The sequence below is a fragment of the Lichenostomus cassidix genome, chromosome 21 (genome assembly GCF_008360975.1).
Source record: "Lichenostomus cassidix isolate B80296 chromosome 21, HeHo_3.0, whole genome shotgun sequence".
NCBI classification, from domain to species: Eukaryota; Metazoa; Chordata; class Aves; order Passeriformes; family Meliphagidae; genus Lichenostomus; species Lichenostomus cassidix.
The window spans coordinates 2537809-2553209 of NC_139501.1; the positions used below are offsets into that span (position 1 = coordinate 2537809).

The 15401-nt window shown below is 43.7% G+C and overlaps 1 protein-coding gene and 1 long non-coding RNA gene across 4 annotated transcripts in view; one reads left to right on the forward strand and one right to left on the reverse strand.

Annotated features, from left to right (window-relative positions):
- The window catches only part of SKI (SKI proto-oncogene), a 100167-nt gene extending 95405 nt beyond the window's left edge, over positions 1–4762 (forward strand). For all 3 annotated transcript variants that reach the window (XM_085080142.1, XM_085080143.1, XM_085080144.1), the window contains one exon: positions 1–4762. In XM_085080142.1, coding sequence (XP_084936268.1) covers positions 1–189 — 189 coding nt within the window. In that variant the 3' untranslated portion in view covers positions 190–4762.
- The window catches only part of LOC146428255 (uncharacterized), a 26900-nt gene continuing 15524 nt past the window's right edge, over positions 4026–15401 (reverse strand). Inside the window, exons 2-3 of the long non-coding RNA XR_014856156.1 lie at positions 5262–5386; positions 4026–4083 (exon numbers count right to left, since the gene is read on the reverse strand). This is a non-coding gene — a long non-coding RNA (uncharacterized LOC146428255). The remainder of the gene's footprint in view (positions 4084–5261; positions 5387–15401) is intronic.

Here is a 15401-nt window from a genome sequence, read left to right on the forward strand (position 1 = left end):
ATCGAGGACCTGCAGGTGAAGCTGCAGCACGCCGAGGCTGACCGGGAGCAGCTCCGCGCTGACCTCCTGCACGAGAGGGAGGCCCGGGAGCACCTGGAGAAGGTGGTCAAGGAACTTCAGGAACAACTGTGGCCTAAAGCCAGCAGCCAGCCCAGCAGTGAGAGCACCTCAAGCCCCATGGAGAACTGAGCCCTCGTCCCCTGGCACAGGGAGGGAGAGAGTGGGACTGGGAGTGCACGTGTGAGTAGTGGTGTCCTGGCACACACTTTAGGAATATGGATTCTCAGTAGTTGGAAGGCAAATGTTGTTACTCTCTAGAACAGAAGCACTGAATTCCGCCTCTTTTTTTTCCCAATCCATATAGCACAACATCTTACTGTGCCTAGAAAACACAAAGTGTTTGTAAACAAAATACTTTTAAGTCCACAGCAAATTTTCTACTGGCAAACTCCAAGCAAAGCAGCGTGGTCCAGCTAAACCCGGAGTCCAAGGCGAGCACGGCAGTGGCTTTGTGTTCTCCTGCCTGTTGGAACATTTTGGAATTTAAAAACAAACCAACTTTTCTTATAAGCTATTTAAAATAATTCATTACACAGACTTGGTATTAAAAAAAAAAATTAACAAGATTTTTATAATGAACCTTTAAAAGCAAAACAAAAAAGAAAAAAAAAAAACAAACCTTCGATGCACAATTTTTAATGACTTTATAGGCTTTGGGATTCTTTGTGCAGAAGCCCCTCAGTGGTGATGATGCCATGTCAGGAGCAGTTTTCCAGCCATCTCGGAAGCCATCGCAGTTCCATCCCGTCCCGTGGGTGTAGGAGAAGTTCAGAGTGCTTTTCCAAGTGGATTTTTTTCCTTAGAGTGAATTATGTCCATTTCCTGCCCTGGACACAGGAAGAAGGGAAGCTGCAGAAGTGTGCAGGGGGTGAGGGGAGGAGAAGGGGCTGGATTGAGAGCCCCAGCCCAGCCCCACAAACCCCGCTGTGTTCAGAGACTTCACCCAGGAGCACTTCAGCCTTGGGAAAAGAAAGAGAGAAAGGAAGAAAGGAAGGAAATGGGTGAGCAGTTGGTAGAGGAACAAAGCAGAGACATCTGTGTGTTGAAGTCATTCTGAAATCTTCAGCTTTCAGTTTTCTGGAAAACTCATCTTGTTGCACCATCTTACCATGAATTCAGTATTTCCCTGCTTCCATTCTGAACTGTCAGTCAGGATTTCTGTGCCCAAGGAGAGTCCAACGTCGCAGTGTCGGATACTACAGAACAGAAAACCAACATTTTTGCTGCTGTGAATAAGCCTACATCTTTTTTTAAAAAACTTTTTTGTTTTTAAAAAGAGAAATTACTTTAATTTTGGGATCCAAGCCGCAGCCCCGGGATACAATGCAGCAAACCATCACTGCCTTGGGGGTGGTGCTGAGGTTTTTTTATATTTTATTTTTTTTAAAAAACCTGCACTTTGTCAGAATCTTACTCTGCATTTTATTCCCTCTTTCTAAAATGTACATGTCAAGCATTTGAGATTCTGCCCTAACAGCTGTGCAAACCATGAACCCAATCTGCCACCACTGACACTTCCCATCAGCATCCATTTGAGCAAAGGAGGATCCAGCAGGTCCAGAATCCCCAGAGCAGGAATTCCCCCTGTGCTGCTGGTTCAGTTAGAACCTGGTTTCGTGGCTGTGTATCTCTGACCCAAGCTGGGGAGCAGCAGAGATGCTCTCAAAAGTGCTTAACAAATAAAGCTGGTGCTTTACTGAGCAAGAGAAAAGTTATTTTCACCCATAAACACTCACCTCTGACACACTCAAGCAAGTGAAAATGTGATCTGGGGCTGCAGATGTGCCTTCCAGCTCATTTTTCCTCTCAGCATCTTCTCTAGGCAATGCTGACACTTTCTTACTTTAAAGAATAAAATGGAGAAAAAAAAAAAAAAAAAAAAGAGAACCCCCTATGCATCATCATACCCAGAAGTTATTCTAAAAGAAGAAACATATTTCCAGTAATCTTTATTTGCTTTTGGACATTAATGCAAACTATGTAAGCTTCAAAATTATTTCCCAGTAGACAGAAAGCGGCTTCCAATCCTAAAATTATGGTATTTACTTACAGTACATTAGAGAGATTTTTTTTTTTTTTAAACAAGAGCTGTTTGCTTGAAACCATTATAATAACCATTATAATAACTGTGAGCATTAACAAAGAAGTTCATATATATGTTTTAGGTACAAAAAAAGAAGAAATATGAAAGGAGTGGAATTACTGGGACAATGTAAAACTGTTGGGAGCAAGAAACAGTCACACCAAGTCAATGACCTGAACCTGTCTGTGGATACAGGGGTTGCCCTTGTGTGTTTGGGATGCTGGAGACTGGCTCTAGGTGCAGATCTCCTTCTAAAGTGCAATGCAAAAGGAATTTTGATTATGCTTGAGCAGGTTTTTTTGTTTGTTTTTTTGTTTTTTAATGTGGGGTTTTATTTTCTTTGTATGTTTTTTTTCTGCGATTATTAAATCATATGCATGGATTAAACTCTGCCATATAGTCATTAATGGGCATTATTACTGTCTTATGTAAAGGGGTTCTTTTGTTATGCAGTATGCAGAAAAATGTTCTCAGCCTTATGATTTCCAGATCTGTATTATCCACTTATTTCTTCAAGGGAAACTAAACAACTGTAGCTGTAGCTGATCATTGTTGTGCATTTCAAGTCTCTCGTGCTCTGCTTTACTGCCGTGTTGGGAACCACACAGAGAACAGACCCTGCTCCTGTGGTGGCTCATGGAAGCCTGGCTTTGGAAATTTTGCTTGTTTGGGTTTTCCCCTGATCTTTAATAGTTTCTCCCCCTTTATAACCCAAAAAAAAAAAAGGCAACATGTCCCCATCTGGCTGTTTTTTCCCAGGAAAAGCCACTCACCTGAGCACACCATGAGTTTTCCTTTTTGTGTCCAGGGAAATGCAGTCACTCAGTGGGTGTGAGGCTCCCATGCTCCTGAAGGAAGGAAATCTGCAGGATTTTCCAAGTTAAAAACCAGAACAGTAAATAGTCAATCCCACCAAGCAGCCTCACCTGAAGGGTCACAGAGGCAGCAAAGAATCTCCAAACCTGAATTCCAGCTGGGGAGGTTTCCTCCTCTGTCCCACATTACACAATTCCATGCAGGGCAATACCTGCAGCTGAACTCACCCCAAGACTCCCTGGAATTTGGTCTTTGGGAGTGAAAGGCCATTTCTATCAATTAAGGGTTAAAAGCAGTAAGATAAATAAGGTGCAAGAAGAGCAGGAACAAACCTTCTCCAGCAGCAGCCACTGCCCAGGAGGGGCTCACAGGCTGGGTCTGGCTTAAACTACTGGGCTTTTCCTAACCAAGTTTAACAATCAAATTGTTTTTTCTGCAGAATACAGGATTTATTTCTGCAGATATATGATTTCTTTCTAATTCAGAGTAATTAGAAATATCTCTGTCCAGCCCCAGAGGCCGATTCTCACCAGGGGGGTCCTGCAGAGCAGCCCCTCTGTGAAGGTGCTCGAGGCCAGGGAGCTCTGGGTGTCATTCCTGTGTCTGCAACACCTCAGTAAAGCTGTGGCAGTCCTGTTCCCAAGGAATTCTTTCCTTCAGCTCCCACTCCCTGCTGCATTCCCAGGGAGAGGGGCTGCCCTTCCATCTCCCCCCACCCTCTGTGCTTTAGTTTCCTTTAAGAAGTTCCAAGGGAGAAGAGGTGTTTCATACAGGCTGTTGACTCTCCCTGTACCTACAAATATATTACTACTTGTATATTCAGTTTAATTACTCCTTGTTTCTATTACTGAAAGAAGACTTAACGAAGGGAAAAAAAAAAAAAACAACAGCAATAACATTCATATCTATGGAGCAGCTAACTCTATACATAATATTCTGCTTTTCAAACAGAACTAGCCAATGTAAAAAAACATTAAAAGTAAATTCAACATGTAAATACTTTTTTTCATTTTACACTGTTGTATTATAAGTGTATATGGTGTTTACTTTTTCAAAACTCTTTCTTACCTGGTAGTTGTCTTGTTTTATGAGTTGTGTTTTTAACTGAGAAGAACCTTTGCTGTCTGTTAGGAAAAAAACAAAACAAAATCTTTTTGCAAGTTTTCAATGTGGGTTATTACCTTTCTCCATCATTTGCATTTTATTTGTCCTTATTTTCACTGTAAAGTATTTTATTACCAAAAGGTTGATTTTTGTTCCATTCTGCCCTCTCAGCAGTCCATGTGTTTTAGAGAGAAGTTTTTTGTTGGCTTGGTTGTTGTTTTGTTTTTTGGTTTTGTTTTGTTCTTTTTTTTTTTTTTTTAATCAAAAGAACTCACAGAAATGACATTTTTTCAATTGAAGAAAAAATAAATCTTTACATTTATAATAGCCAATAGCATTTCAGCACATTTTTGTTATCCTGGTCTCTCCTATGCTGCTGCTAATGACAATATTATGACTTACTCTACTATTCTAGAACTATTTTTATGTAAGTAATGTATGCTTTCTTGTTTATAAATGCCTGATTTAAAAAAAAATAAGAAAAAAGCTTGGCATATTTATCTATTTCGCTGTGTACCTTGATAGTCCTTTTCCACCCCCTTTTCCACATCCCCTCCCCCTGATGCAGATAATATTGTAAAATAAAGGACTTTATGAGATTATGTATGAAAATAGCTATGCTTATATACCACAGTGACTGAATGTACAGTGTATAGACGCATTACCGAAAATAAAATTGTTTGTCCAGAAAAAAATAAAGAGCTCTGGGATGTTTTTGGAGTTCTCTGTGCTTTGCTGAGGTGCTGCTCCCCCTTCAATGTGCCAAGACCATCATCCCACAGCACCTTGGTCCTGTTTTCCTGGACAGCCCAGGAAAATTACCTTCCCCAAAGAATAATTTAACAGCAAATCCTCTTCAGGGCTGCACAGGACATGACTGGAATTTAATTGGGATCACTGCATTCCACTGCGTGGGGAAATTCTAACACTCAAGTGAAATTTCTTTGGAATAGTGAGAATTGTAAGCATAGAAAAGTTTGTTCTAGGTCAAAGAAAAAGAAACACAAGAGGGGAAAATGCAAAAAGCAGGAGATGGAAACATATGTCAGAATAATTCTCTCATGGTTTTCTGAGAAGTGGCTGCAGAATTTCCACAGCTCTGGGACATTTCTGAAATGCCCTTGTAAAGCAGTGGAAAAGCTGGAGAATGAGCAAAGAGCTTAAAAAAATAAATCTTGACTTCTTCTTTGTGACTCACTCAGCTTTCCAAGGGGTGGGTTTGTGTCCTAAATGCAGCTCCGCATCCTTGGGAAGGGATCTTGTGCCCCATAGCCCATCCAGATTCGTGTCCTTCTGCCTGCACAGCCTTACTGTGTCTGGGTCCTGAAATTAAAAGTTCAAATAACTTTCCTCCTGCTGATCCTTCTCAGAGAGACTTATTGTGGGATTCCTGTTACAAATGAAATATCAAACCAGATTTGGATTGATAAGACTTAAAAGCAGAGGCTGAAAAAATATATTCTGTCTCCAAGGATCTTGGAGTGCAACAACACAGATTGGTAAAGCCCAGTCGAGCTGTCTTGTGTTTATGGTTAAGGGGGAACTAAAATGGGTTTGAAAATTCTGGTTCTGCTGACAGAATAATTTCTGTTCAGTATGAATTAGAAATACTGAGACTGAAACCTGCTCAATAACCAAGTGAGCTGAACTGACCCAAACTCAAAGTAGATGAAATAATATATCAGAAATAAAAATCCAATTTCCTGAGGCCTGGAGTAAAAACTTTTCATGTCTTATTCAACAGTTTGTGTTACCCAGCCGTCAGGAAACACCACCAAAAACCCAAGCATGGGGTGAACGTGGCAAATCCAAACCTTGTGTGGGGCACAGCTGGAAGAAACTGCCACAAAATCCCACAAATGGGGTTAAACAAAGCACCTCAGTGGTTCCCATTGTCCCAGAGCAGCTCCCCCTGATCCCAAGCTGGCAGATGGAGCACAGGGAAGCTCAGCACACACAGAGCCTGAGGAATTTTGGGGAGAAATGGGGAGAACCCTTGTTACTGCCCCAAAACCAGACCTTTTAGGTGCTCCCACCTTCATTTCCTGAAAAGGCATTAAAGAAACACACCCTGCAAGGAAGGGACACAGCATGTGGAAAATGACAGGAATCTGGGAAGCAGCAGAAGGCCAGGAATGGCAGAGTTAATGGAGATCTGAGCTCTGAGGCACTGTCAGGAGGAAGAGCACAGCTCTAATAAAACCCAGCTGTGTGACGTACACGCCGCTGGAATTTTTATGAGATGGCTTATGTGCACTTTAAGTATTACCTGACTGCAATGCAAATTCCCACACACTTTTATTTGGGAGGGAAAAAAGTTTCCACAGCTCTCCAGGCTGGAGTGACAGAGCTGAATTGTTCTGCACAGCATCTTGTGGGGGTTTTGGCTTATCATTTTGGATTTACTTTTGTATTTGTTTTCTGTTGAGTCAGCTCTTCAACCTGGAGCCTTGAGAATTTCACCATTGCCCCAGAGCCACCCCAGCCCAGCCATCCCAGTCCTCTAGCCCTTCCACCTCCCATACCTACGGACTGTTGAGGAAAACTCCTTGCAACAAGAGGAAACCTGCAAGGGTCAAAAGAAAATGAGGTTTCACTGCTTCAAAGGAGGTCAGATTTCCAAAATCTCATTTCTGTAAACACCATCAAGACCATAGGCTTGAGAGACCATGATCCTGGCAAGAAAGTTTACAAAGAGACCTTCATAAACCCTGTTTCTAACACAGCATTTTGGGTTGTTCCAGGTGCTCAGTTCCAGACCTAGAACAGAAATTCCTATACTGTTTGGCTGTCAAAACAGGTCATTTAACCCTTCCCTTTAAGTGGCCAAGGATCAAACCAGCTTCCACACAGTGCATGAACAGAGCACTGGGTCACATAGCCCATGGGTGAAACCACTTCTGCCAGCACAGATGGATTCCCTTTGCAGCACTCCAGGTGACAGTGCCCTGCTGTGGCCTCCCTGGATCTGCATTCCCACTGCTCACTGTCCCAGCAGGAAGCACCACCAAACATCTTTGCAGTGCTGACTGCAGGCCCAGCAGGGCAAAGTGTCCCCAGGCTGCTGAGCATTCCTGAATCCAGCTCCTGCATTTCCAACACTGCTTTGCAGACCAGCCAGACACAGAGAAGTCAAATTTCCTTCATTTACCTTTCCAACCCACAAGGTGAGTGGAGCAGCAGGGGAAGGCAAGGCACCAAACCCTCCCTGTTCCATTTCCTGGCCTATTAAACCCCCCACAAACCATCTGCCCCAAATTCCAGCTCCCCTGCCTGGCAGCAGCTCCCAGCTCGGGATTACACTGCAGTGCCAAGGGATTCAACACACACAGCATTTTTAAGCAATAGAGGTTTCCTAGTCCTGGCTCTGCAGCCTGCAATTACTGCATCTTTGCTGATGTCAGCCCTGCTGCTTTCTCTACAATGCTCTGCATGGAAAAACTGGGATGGGACTTTGGCTACACCAAAAAAGAACACAGCATTGTACATCGGGGCTGTACAGACATGAGGCTCTCACCTGGACCTGCTGCTGTGGGGTTGGAGGTTCTGCATGGCAAGTTCTGAACTCCCTGTGCCCACCTGAGCCCCGCTGGGGTCAGGGGATGCCCAGGAAGCTGCCAGGGAGCAGCAGCCCAGGGCAGCTGCCACCATCCCTGCCCAGCCCTGAGCACACCACACGCAGCTCCCGTGCAGGGATCCCGTGCTGCTTAATTCAATTTGGCAGATAACACTGGGGAAAGGCATTGATTTCCTCCCCTCGCTCCCTCCTTCCCTTCCATCAATTTTCCCAGATAAGCAGCCTGTGGCTCAGGTCCTGCTGGTGACGGATGCCTTGTAATTGCTCTGAATGGATTATCCCCAGACATGGAGCAGGCATTTACAGTGCACAGCTGTAATCAGAAACACTCGCACCCAGGAGAGGGGCTCTGAGGAGCAGACAGCTGGCTCTGGCCTCTGCCTTGTCTCTCTGCTCTTATATTAAGCCTAACTTTATGTATTTATATTTTTAATACAGTAATATCCAGGACATCCACTGAAATCAGGGTCCAGATGGGCTCAGTGCCATCCCAACCTCGGAATTGATCTGTGCTTCTGACAACAAACAGCACAACTCTGGCTACAAAGGGATTGTCCACCCTGCTCCCATCTTGATAAACATCTTGCAAATTATTATTTGACTAAGTAAGAATCAACCCATTTCAATGGGTAACATCACCCCAAACTTGGGAAATCCACACAGACATAGTCTGTCCTGGCAATTACTGGCTAAAAGATCAGATTAGATGGGACAGTTCTCACCTCAGTTTATTGCTGCTTTTCTCCCTCTGCCCAGACTAGACTGTCAGCAGTTTGTTTACCAAGATCCCAGTGACATTCTAATTTGTATGGCTGGGGGGAGAAAACCCATGAATAACTAAGTGTGAGACAGGCTGTTACACAGGAACAAAACACAGCAAATTCATCCACTGTATTTTAATTTTGTGCAATTATCCTTAGCAGCCCAGTACCAAGGGGCAGCAGATCCACATCCATGATGCTTAAACTGAAAATCTGATCCACATCAAAGTGCTTTGCCCTGCAAACTTTCATTAGAGGTAACACAAAGAATGAAGGAAAACAGCAGAGCAGGACTCAGCAGGGCAGAACTGATCCTGCTCTACATTCCCTGTCCCTGGAAGGTCTCACTCACTGGGGTTTGCTCCTCCAGCACTGGTTTTCCTTTAGGATCCCTGTGCTGTACCTGGTTTTCATTCTCTCCTGTTTTGTCACTCTGTGCAGGATGTAGGCAATGGCACCTCCACGGGAAAGGTTTTGTGTTCAGTATGAACAGTACAAACTTCACTCCTCCAACCTTTAATTCTAACCAAAACCAAATCATACTCTGAGACAAAGTCCATCTAACACCACATTCCACCTCCCTCTGCTATCTGTGAAAGCAACAGGAATTCCTTCCTGGAGCAAGTGGGGCAGTGCTGCTGGTTTGGTGCTGGGAATCCTTCCCTGCACACCCCACCTCTCCCTGGCCAGCACAGCCCTGCAGGGTCTCTCCTGAAGTGGTGCTCATTTCCCAAAACTCCAGGGAGCAACCCCTGAGAATGTTTCACACTACTTTATTAAAAAATACACTTTTAAATACATAATTTATTCACACTGCTTTATGCAGAAATCAGCTACTCGAAAAAGAAGCTTTCTTTAAAAATCATACAACACAAAGCCCTTTCCCATTTTTCCCCCCAAAAGCAGCCTGCAGGAAGGGGCAGAGGGGACAAGTGTGTTTGGGCCACACGTGCACAGCCTGGCTCGTGCAGCTGGGAGATAATGGGCTTTGCAGGTCACTGGCTCTGGAGCACTGTTATCTCTCTGTAACATACACCTTGTTGTGTCTTACTGCTTAATTACAGCTGATACACAGGCCATAATATTGCTTATCATTAGCCAGAGGATGACAATTACCATTTAAGATTAAACAGCTTGCTTTCTTCAGCCAAGTCTCCATGTGACACTTCCTTGCCCAAGAAAAGATTTGCACATGCAGAACAAATCCCCAGACTAATTTGGGATGTGCCCCTCACAAGGAGGTGGAATTTTGGAAGTACACATTGATGAGCATCACCAACAGCCACTGACTGCAGGCCAGCAGAACCCTGAATATGATGTGAAAAAAGTGTTACATAGAATTTCTGAAGTCTCTTGGCTTTATCAGGGCTCTTGTTTCTGAAACGGACACAGTGAACAGAGAGCTGGAAGCAGTTGGAAAGCCTGGACTATTAAAGGATCAGGAAAACTGCTGAGGCTGCACAAGCTGAGCTGTCATTAAGTAGCTTCATCCTTTCCACAAAACACAGATGTGTTCCTGTGCACAAACATGTTATTGTGTTACTGTGCACAGAAAACGTGAAAACTGCTCGGAAATGTTCTGCACTACAACCCACCAAGGCCTGAGAGGAGATTTAACTACTGATCACCTACAAAAAAAGCACAAAGACTGAGTGAGATCTTCGTTCCTGCACCTCTGCTGAGCACTTCTGAGATTCCCTCAGAGCAAAGCCTTTGCCTCCAGAACATAAATGTGATAACATACAGTCGTGATGACTCGTAATGTCACAGGTCAAGGGTTTAAATCTCATGTCCTGTGTTTTGTCAACTCCCATTTATCCCATCCAGCACAGCACAAGGGTACCACACATAAATCTTCCAAAAATGTGTTCTGATCTTTCACCTACAGTAGATTAAAAATAGCCCGGAGCAAGAGCTTTTAGCATTCTGTCATAGCAATTTCTCCATCAAATAAGACGGATCGCCAGCTCCTCGGGGAAGGAGTGAACCCACCCTGAGATCAGAGCATGGAAAAGGCTGAGTTCCACCTCCAAGAAGCAGGAGTTGTGCCCTGGGTGGAAATCCCTGCTGAGCTTCCCCCACTGAGCTCTGCTGCAGCACAGAACATCCAGGGAGGCTTTTCTTTCCTCCCTGCACACTTTTCATTTAAGCCTTGTAACAGTTTGGGGAGCTCAGGCAAAAGTCTCAAGTCCTGGTTTGGATTTTGCAATCCTCCAGCGTTACTTTGGGCACAATGCCCATTTCTAGTTTTATTTTAAAAAAGTATTATTTGAAGACAGGTGCTAATTTTGGCTGACGTGATTATTAGAGCTTCAGCCACTCAAATTTTCTGAAACCTAAAGGCCAGAAAATGAACACCCACAACAAAACATCTTTCCTTGAAAGACTTGCTGTATTATTCTGTTATTAAGCCTTGTCTTAGGGTCTTGTGGTGATCTTGCAGCACTGAGATGCACATCACCATTACTGAAGCACAGAACACCTTTTCACTACCTGCACAAAGCAAATCTTGACAAAAACCTTTCCTGGCCCATTAATATCTGCTGGGCATTAATGGTTCCATTTCAAAAGTTCAAGACCTGACTGACTGCCTGAAAGTGAATCCACCCTTCTGTTGTTATCAGTTGTTCTGATAAAAGGTCCAACCTATTGCTGCAACTAAGCTTCACTTGTACCTTCAGCTCACCACAGCCACAGCTGCCAAAGTGGAATAGATGTCCAAAGAATTTATTCAGGAAACTAAAGCTTCCAAAGCTGCAGCTGCTTCCACATGAATTCAGTGATGCAGAGTTTCCCAGCAGCTCACAGAGACTGGAACATCTGTTTACCAGACACCTTTATGACATTCTGCCTTGGTGTGCTGAGATCTCAAGAGTTATCACGTTAAATCTTGCAGAGGTGCTAAATAAACTGCACCCCCTCCAAAAAGACAAAAAAAAAAAAAAAAAGAAAAGAAAAAAAGAAAGAAAAAAATAAAGGAGATAAAAAGTACATTCTTGCTCCCAACCCAGAAAATCCTGAGAAACTGAGAATTTGTACTCTCTGCCGCGATTCAGGGCCTAGCTTCCAGGTTTTCCAGGGAGACTGCCCTTTTATTTCAGACTGATTGCAGATCCCATTTTCTTAGAACATAAGTAGACCTAATACTCTGTATTATATTTATATATTTATATAAAAACAGGAAAACAGCATCTGTAACAGAGATGTGCAGCTCTCTCTTGTGCAAGTTAAAAGCAGTTTCAGCATCATGTGAGATAAACTGGAGCATCACCAGTGAGTCAGAACTGGGCAGAAGTTCAGAATTTACCCAGTATTTCCTACTGGTTCCACTTTCCCCGAACACTTTCTCATTTTGATCAGATTTTACCTTTGCACAAGTGAAAGAGTTTCTGCTTTGCCCTCCACTGTCACAACCTCCCACATCAGATTTCCACATTTTTCTAATGGGATGCTCATCAAGAGAAGAGCCTTCACCTTCCTTCCTCTCAAGCCCACAGTGCAGCTCTTGGATTAGGGCAGAAATCATGGGGAAAAATACATTCAAGGTTTGGACTAGATGATCTTTAAAGCTCCTTTCCAACACAAACCATCCAGTGATTCCATTACACTTGTGGTATTTGTGTTTATGTTTTTCCATAGGTTTTTTTAACAGGCCTTAGGGAACCATTTGTGGGGCCCAAGTAATGTGGATTCACATGATCCCATCACATGTTCCTTTTGGTTTTGATGCTGGGATCAAGAGAAGAGATCCTGTGTTATTTTTATGCTTCTGTTACATTTATGTTATTTTAGCCTCAGTAATGGGCCTGTGGAAGGAGGAGAGCCCATGAAAAACAAACACAAATGCCAGGATGTTGGGTTAATTCAGGTTTAACTGAACATTAAAGTATCCTCAGAGCTCTCCCACAGCTCTGGGTTTGGGGAGTGAGGGGCACAGGCTTGTCAGTGACAGCAGTGCAGATTCCATCTGCTGGACACTGCAGAGTTCTCTGGCTACAAAATCACAACAGAAACTCCCTGACACACAAAAATCTGCAATTTCACATTCTGCAGCAGTGAGGGAAGACAGAAAACAAAGGTATAGCTGCTAAACTTCCCACCAGGAGCCAATCCAAATGGAGGGAATGGGGTGAGTCAAGCCAGAGCCAACAGCATTGTTAAAGGGAATGTGAGAAAATAAAGGAAAACATGTTCATCACAGTTATACTGAAAGGTATTTGTGATTTTTATCCCTCATCTTTTGTTAAACTGTTGATTATTTACATTTGGAAGATGGAGGTGAGTATGAGAATCATACATTGTGACACCACAGATAAGTGCAATTGAAGAGAAAGGCATTGGGAAGGGTCTGACTCTCTCAGCCCCAGCCAGTGATGGAAATAAACATCTCCCAGAGCCATGCAGTCCCTTCCAGCACTGAAACAGGCAGCATTCCCCATTTTCTTCCATCTGCCAGTCATCATAATACCTTCTTATCTGTATCCTCAGGATAAACCCTGTATGCATTAGAGCCCAAAGGGCTCTGACAATTCCAGCTAATGTACACTCCAAGGGAGACTTTTTCCTGCCTCTGCAGGGTCTCACATCCCTCCTGTGGCAGCAGGATCCTGGAGCTCAGGAACAGAGGCCCAACACTGCCCTCTCTGCCCCTGCCCTTAGTCCCACACCACACTAATTTTCCATTTATAAGCAGTTTATATGGAGGCAATAAACTATTCTCAGGTGTTATAAACATTTTACAGGCTGGGGCACTGCACACGCTGAGGTGAACAATTATTTACTAAAGCAGCCACTAATCATTTACAAAATGGCTATGAACTGAGGCTGGGTGTAATCCCCTGCTCAGTGCAGAGCCTCTTATCTTGGCTGCCCCACTGGGACAGGCCAAGGATCCCCACAGTTCAAAGATTAACCACACACCTCAGGCTAGGAGCAGCCAAGATTCACAGCAAGGAGCTGTGGAGGCTCACACCTACCACAGGCTGGAGTAACAAAAGTACAATAAATACAGGAAAGTTCACTAAACCTCCTTATCAAATGACCCAAATTTCTCAGTACTGATTTTTCATTATCTACAGTTTCACCACGTGTTTGTAGGGATACAAGGGATTGTGCCAAAGTTCTTGGATATGGTGCTGCAATCTTGAAACCCCCTGAATTTTAGGCATCCTGATACTATGGGTGCTTTTCTTGACCACCTGGGAGTGTTTCCTGTCCACTCTGGAAGGATACAAAGCAACAGCTTTATTTCTTTGGCATTTTTAGTGGGATGACTCAGAGAGTCGTGAGCTCAAACTGCTGAACATACTGGTATTTCAGACACCTCAAATGCTTCTATGACACAAGAACATAATGAAACATAAAACATTTCTTTACTGTCAAACCAACATTGCCTTGTCCTGCCAATAACCTGCTGATTGGGATTTCTGTGGATTTTTTTTCCTTAACATGAGTTCAAATCCTCTGCACTTCTGCCATATTTCAATTATCCATTACATAAGCGATCTTCTTACATTAAATCTCATTTAGGATGAGTTCACAATGCAGGGCATCTGCACAACAGCACTCCCTTCAGCAAACCACCTTCCTCTGCCAGTATTTTTCATTATTCAAAACTACTTGTGAACCACCAGAACTGAGAGTTCCTCTTCCAGCACCTCCTCCTGCAACAGGTGTGTGCTTTCCACATGGAATTACGCAGCAGAACCCATTTCCCCCTTGACCATTACACCCTGCTCCTGCACAGAAGCTGACTTAGATGACAAATCAGCCACCCTCCAGCCCTAATCCCAGGAAATGTTTAAGCAGATCCCTGACAAAGCCAAAGGGAACTGCACAGCCACTAAATGGGACTATTCACTTGCTGAAGCACGTGCTTGAGCACTTTCCTGAATGGAGACTGTGTGAAGCCAAGGGCAGCCTGGTGCTCAGGGTAACCCTGGAGATACAAGAAGTGTCCAGGCTGCGTTTGTGAGCCTGATAAGCTCTAATCTGATAAAGACTTCACCACCCCGGCTGCGTCAGAGCCACGCTGCAGCGAGTGGATATTACAAGGGTGCTGCTTATCTGGCTGAGAACAAATGGAAACTCATTCAGAGAGCTCAGTGCCTCGGAGATAAAGCTGGGGAGGCCTTGTAGGGCGGACAGGAGGAGATGAGGTTATCACAGAGACAGACAGGCCTGAAAAACCCCACCTCTTCATTACAGTGGCAATTAAAAGATAGAAGGCATAGACCTTCAAAAGCTGTAGAGGTGTCTCATTCCAATTTAAATCACTGGATGTAAAGAACTTATGAGCTTTGAAAATCTGGATCCTAATGGCACTGATTTTAAAGGGCAATCAAATTTATATTACACTTTTTAAAAAGACCTGTCTATCCCATTCATTCCTCATGAGTTGTTGGCACAAATGAATCAGCAAATTTTGGTTATAAAGGGGAGAAACCATAAGGGAAGCATGTTCCATATTTCACATTGTCCCCTGTGATGGAACACCAGCTCTGAGCAGGATCCCAGCACCAAAAGGGAGCCCTTCAATTTGGGGCAGTACAACAATTAAGGCATCTTTGTATGATGAACACCTGTGTACCTCTCCAGTTGACTCAGTGACAGCTGCAGGGACAAAATACCTTCAAAAATAATGCTCAGTAACTCTCTAAATAAAGCCACTCATGATTAGAACAGAAATTCAAACAAAAATATTTTCCTTCTCAAGACATGCCAGGGCTAAAGGAAATTTTAAATAACTCTTTTTCCCTTCCTTTATCTTGAAAACCACTCTGTAACAAGTCCAAACCCTTCGGAATGGGCTATTTTCTCACCCAATGAAACGCAGCACCGGCCAGTTTCATTTCCCCAGCACTGAGATGCTTAAATTCCCTGCTTTACTAAAGAATTGCAGCTCTGAGCTCCACTCCGTGCACTGTTTCAGTTCTCAGGAGGTTTGTTTCCCACAGCTGCTCTTCAGCCAAGCTGTGAATGAACCTGAAAATTCATTTGA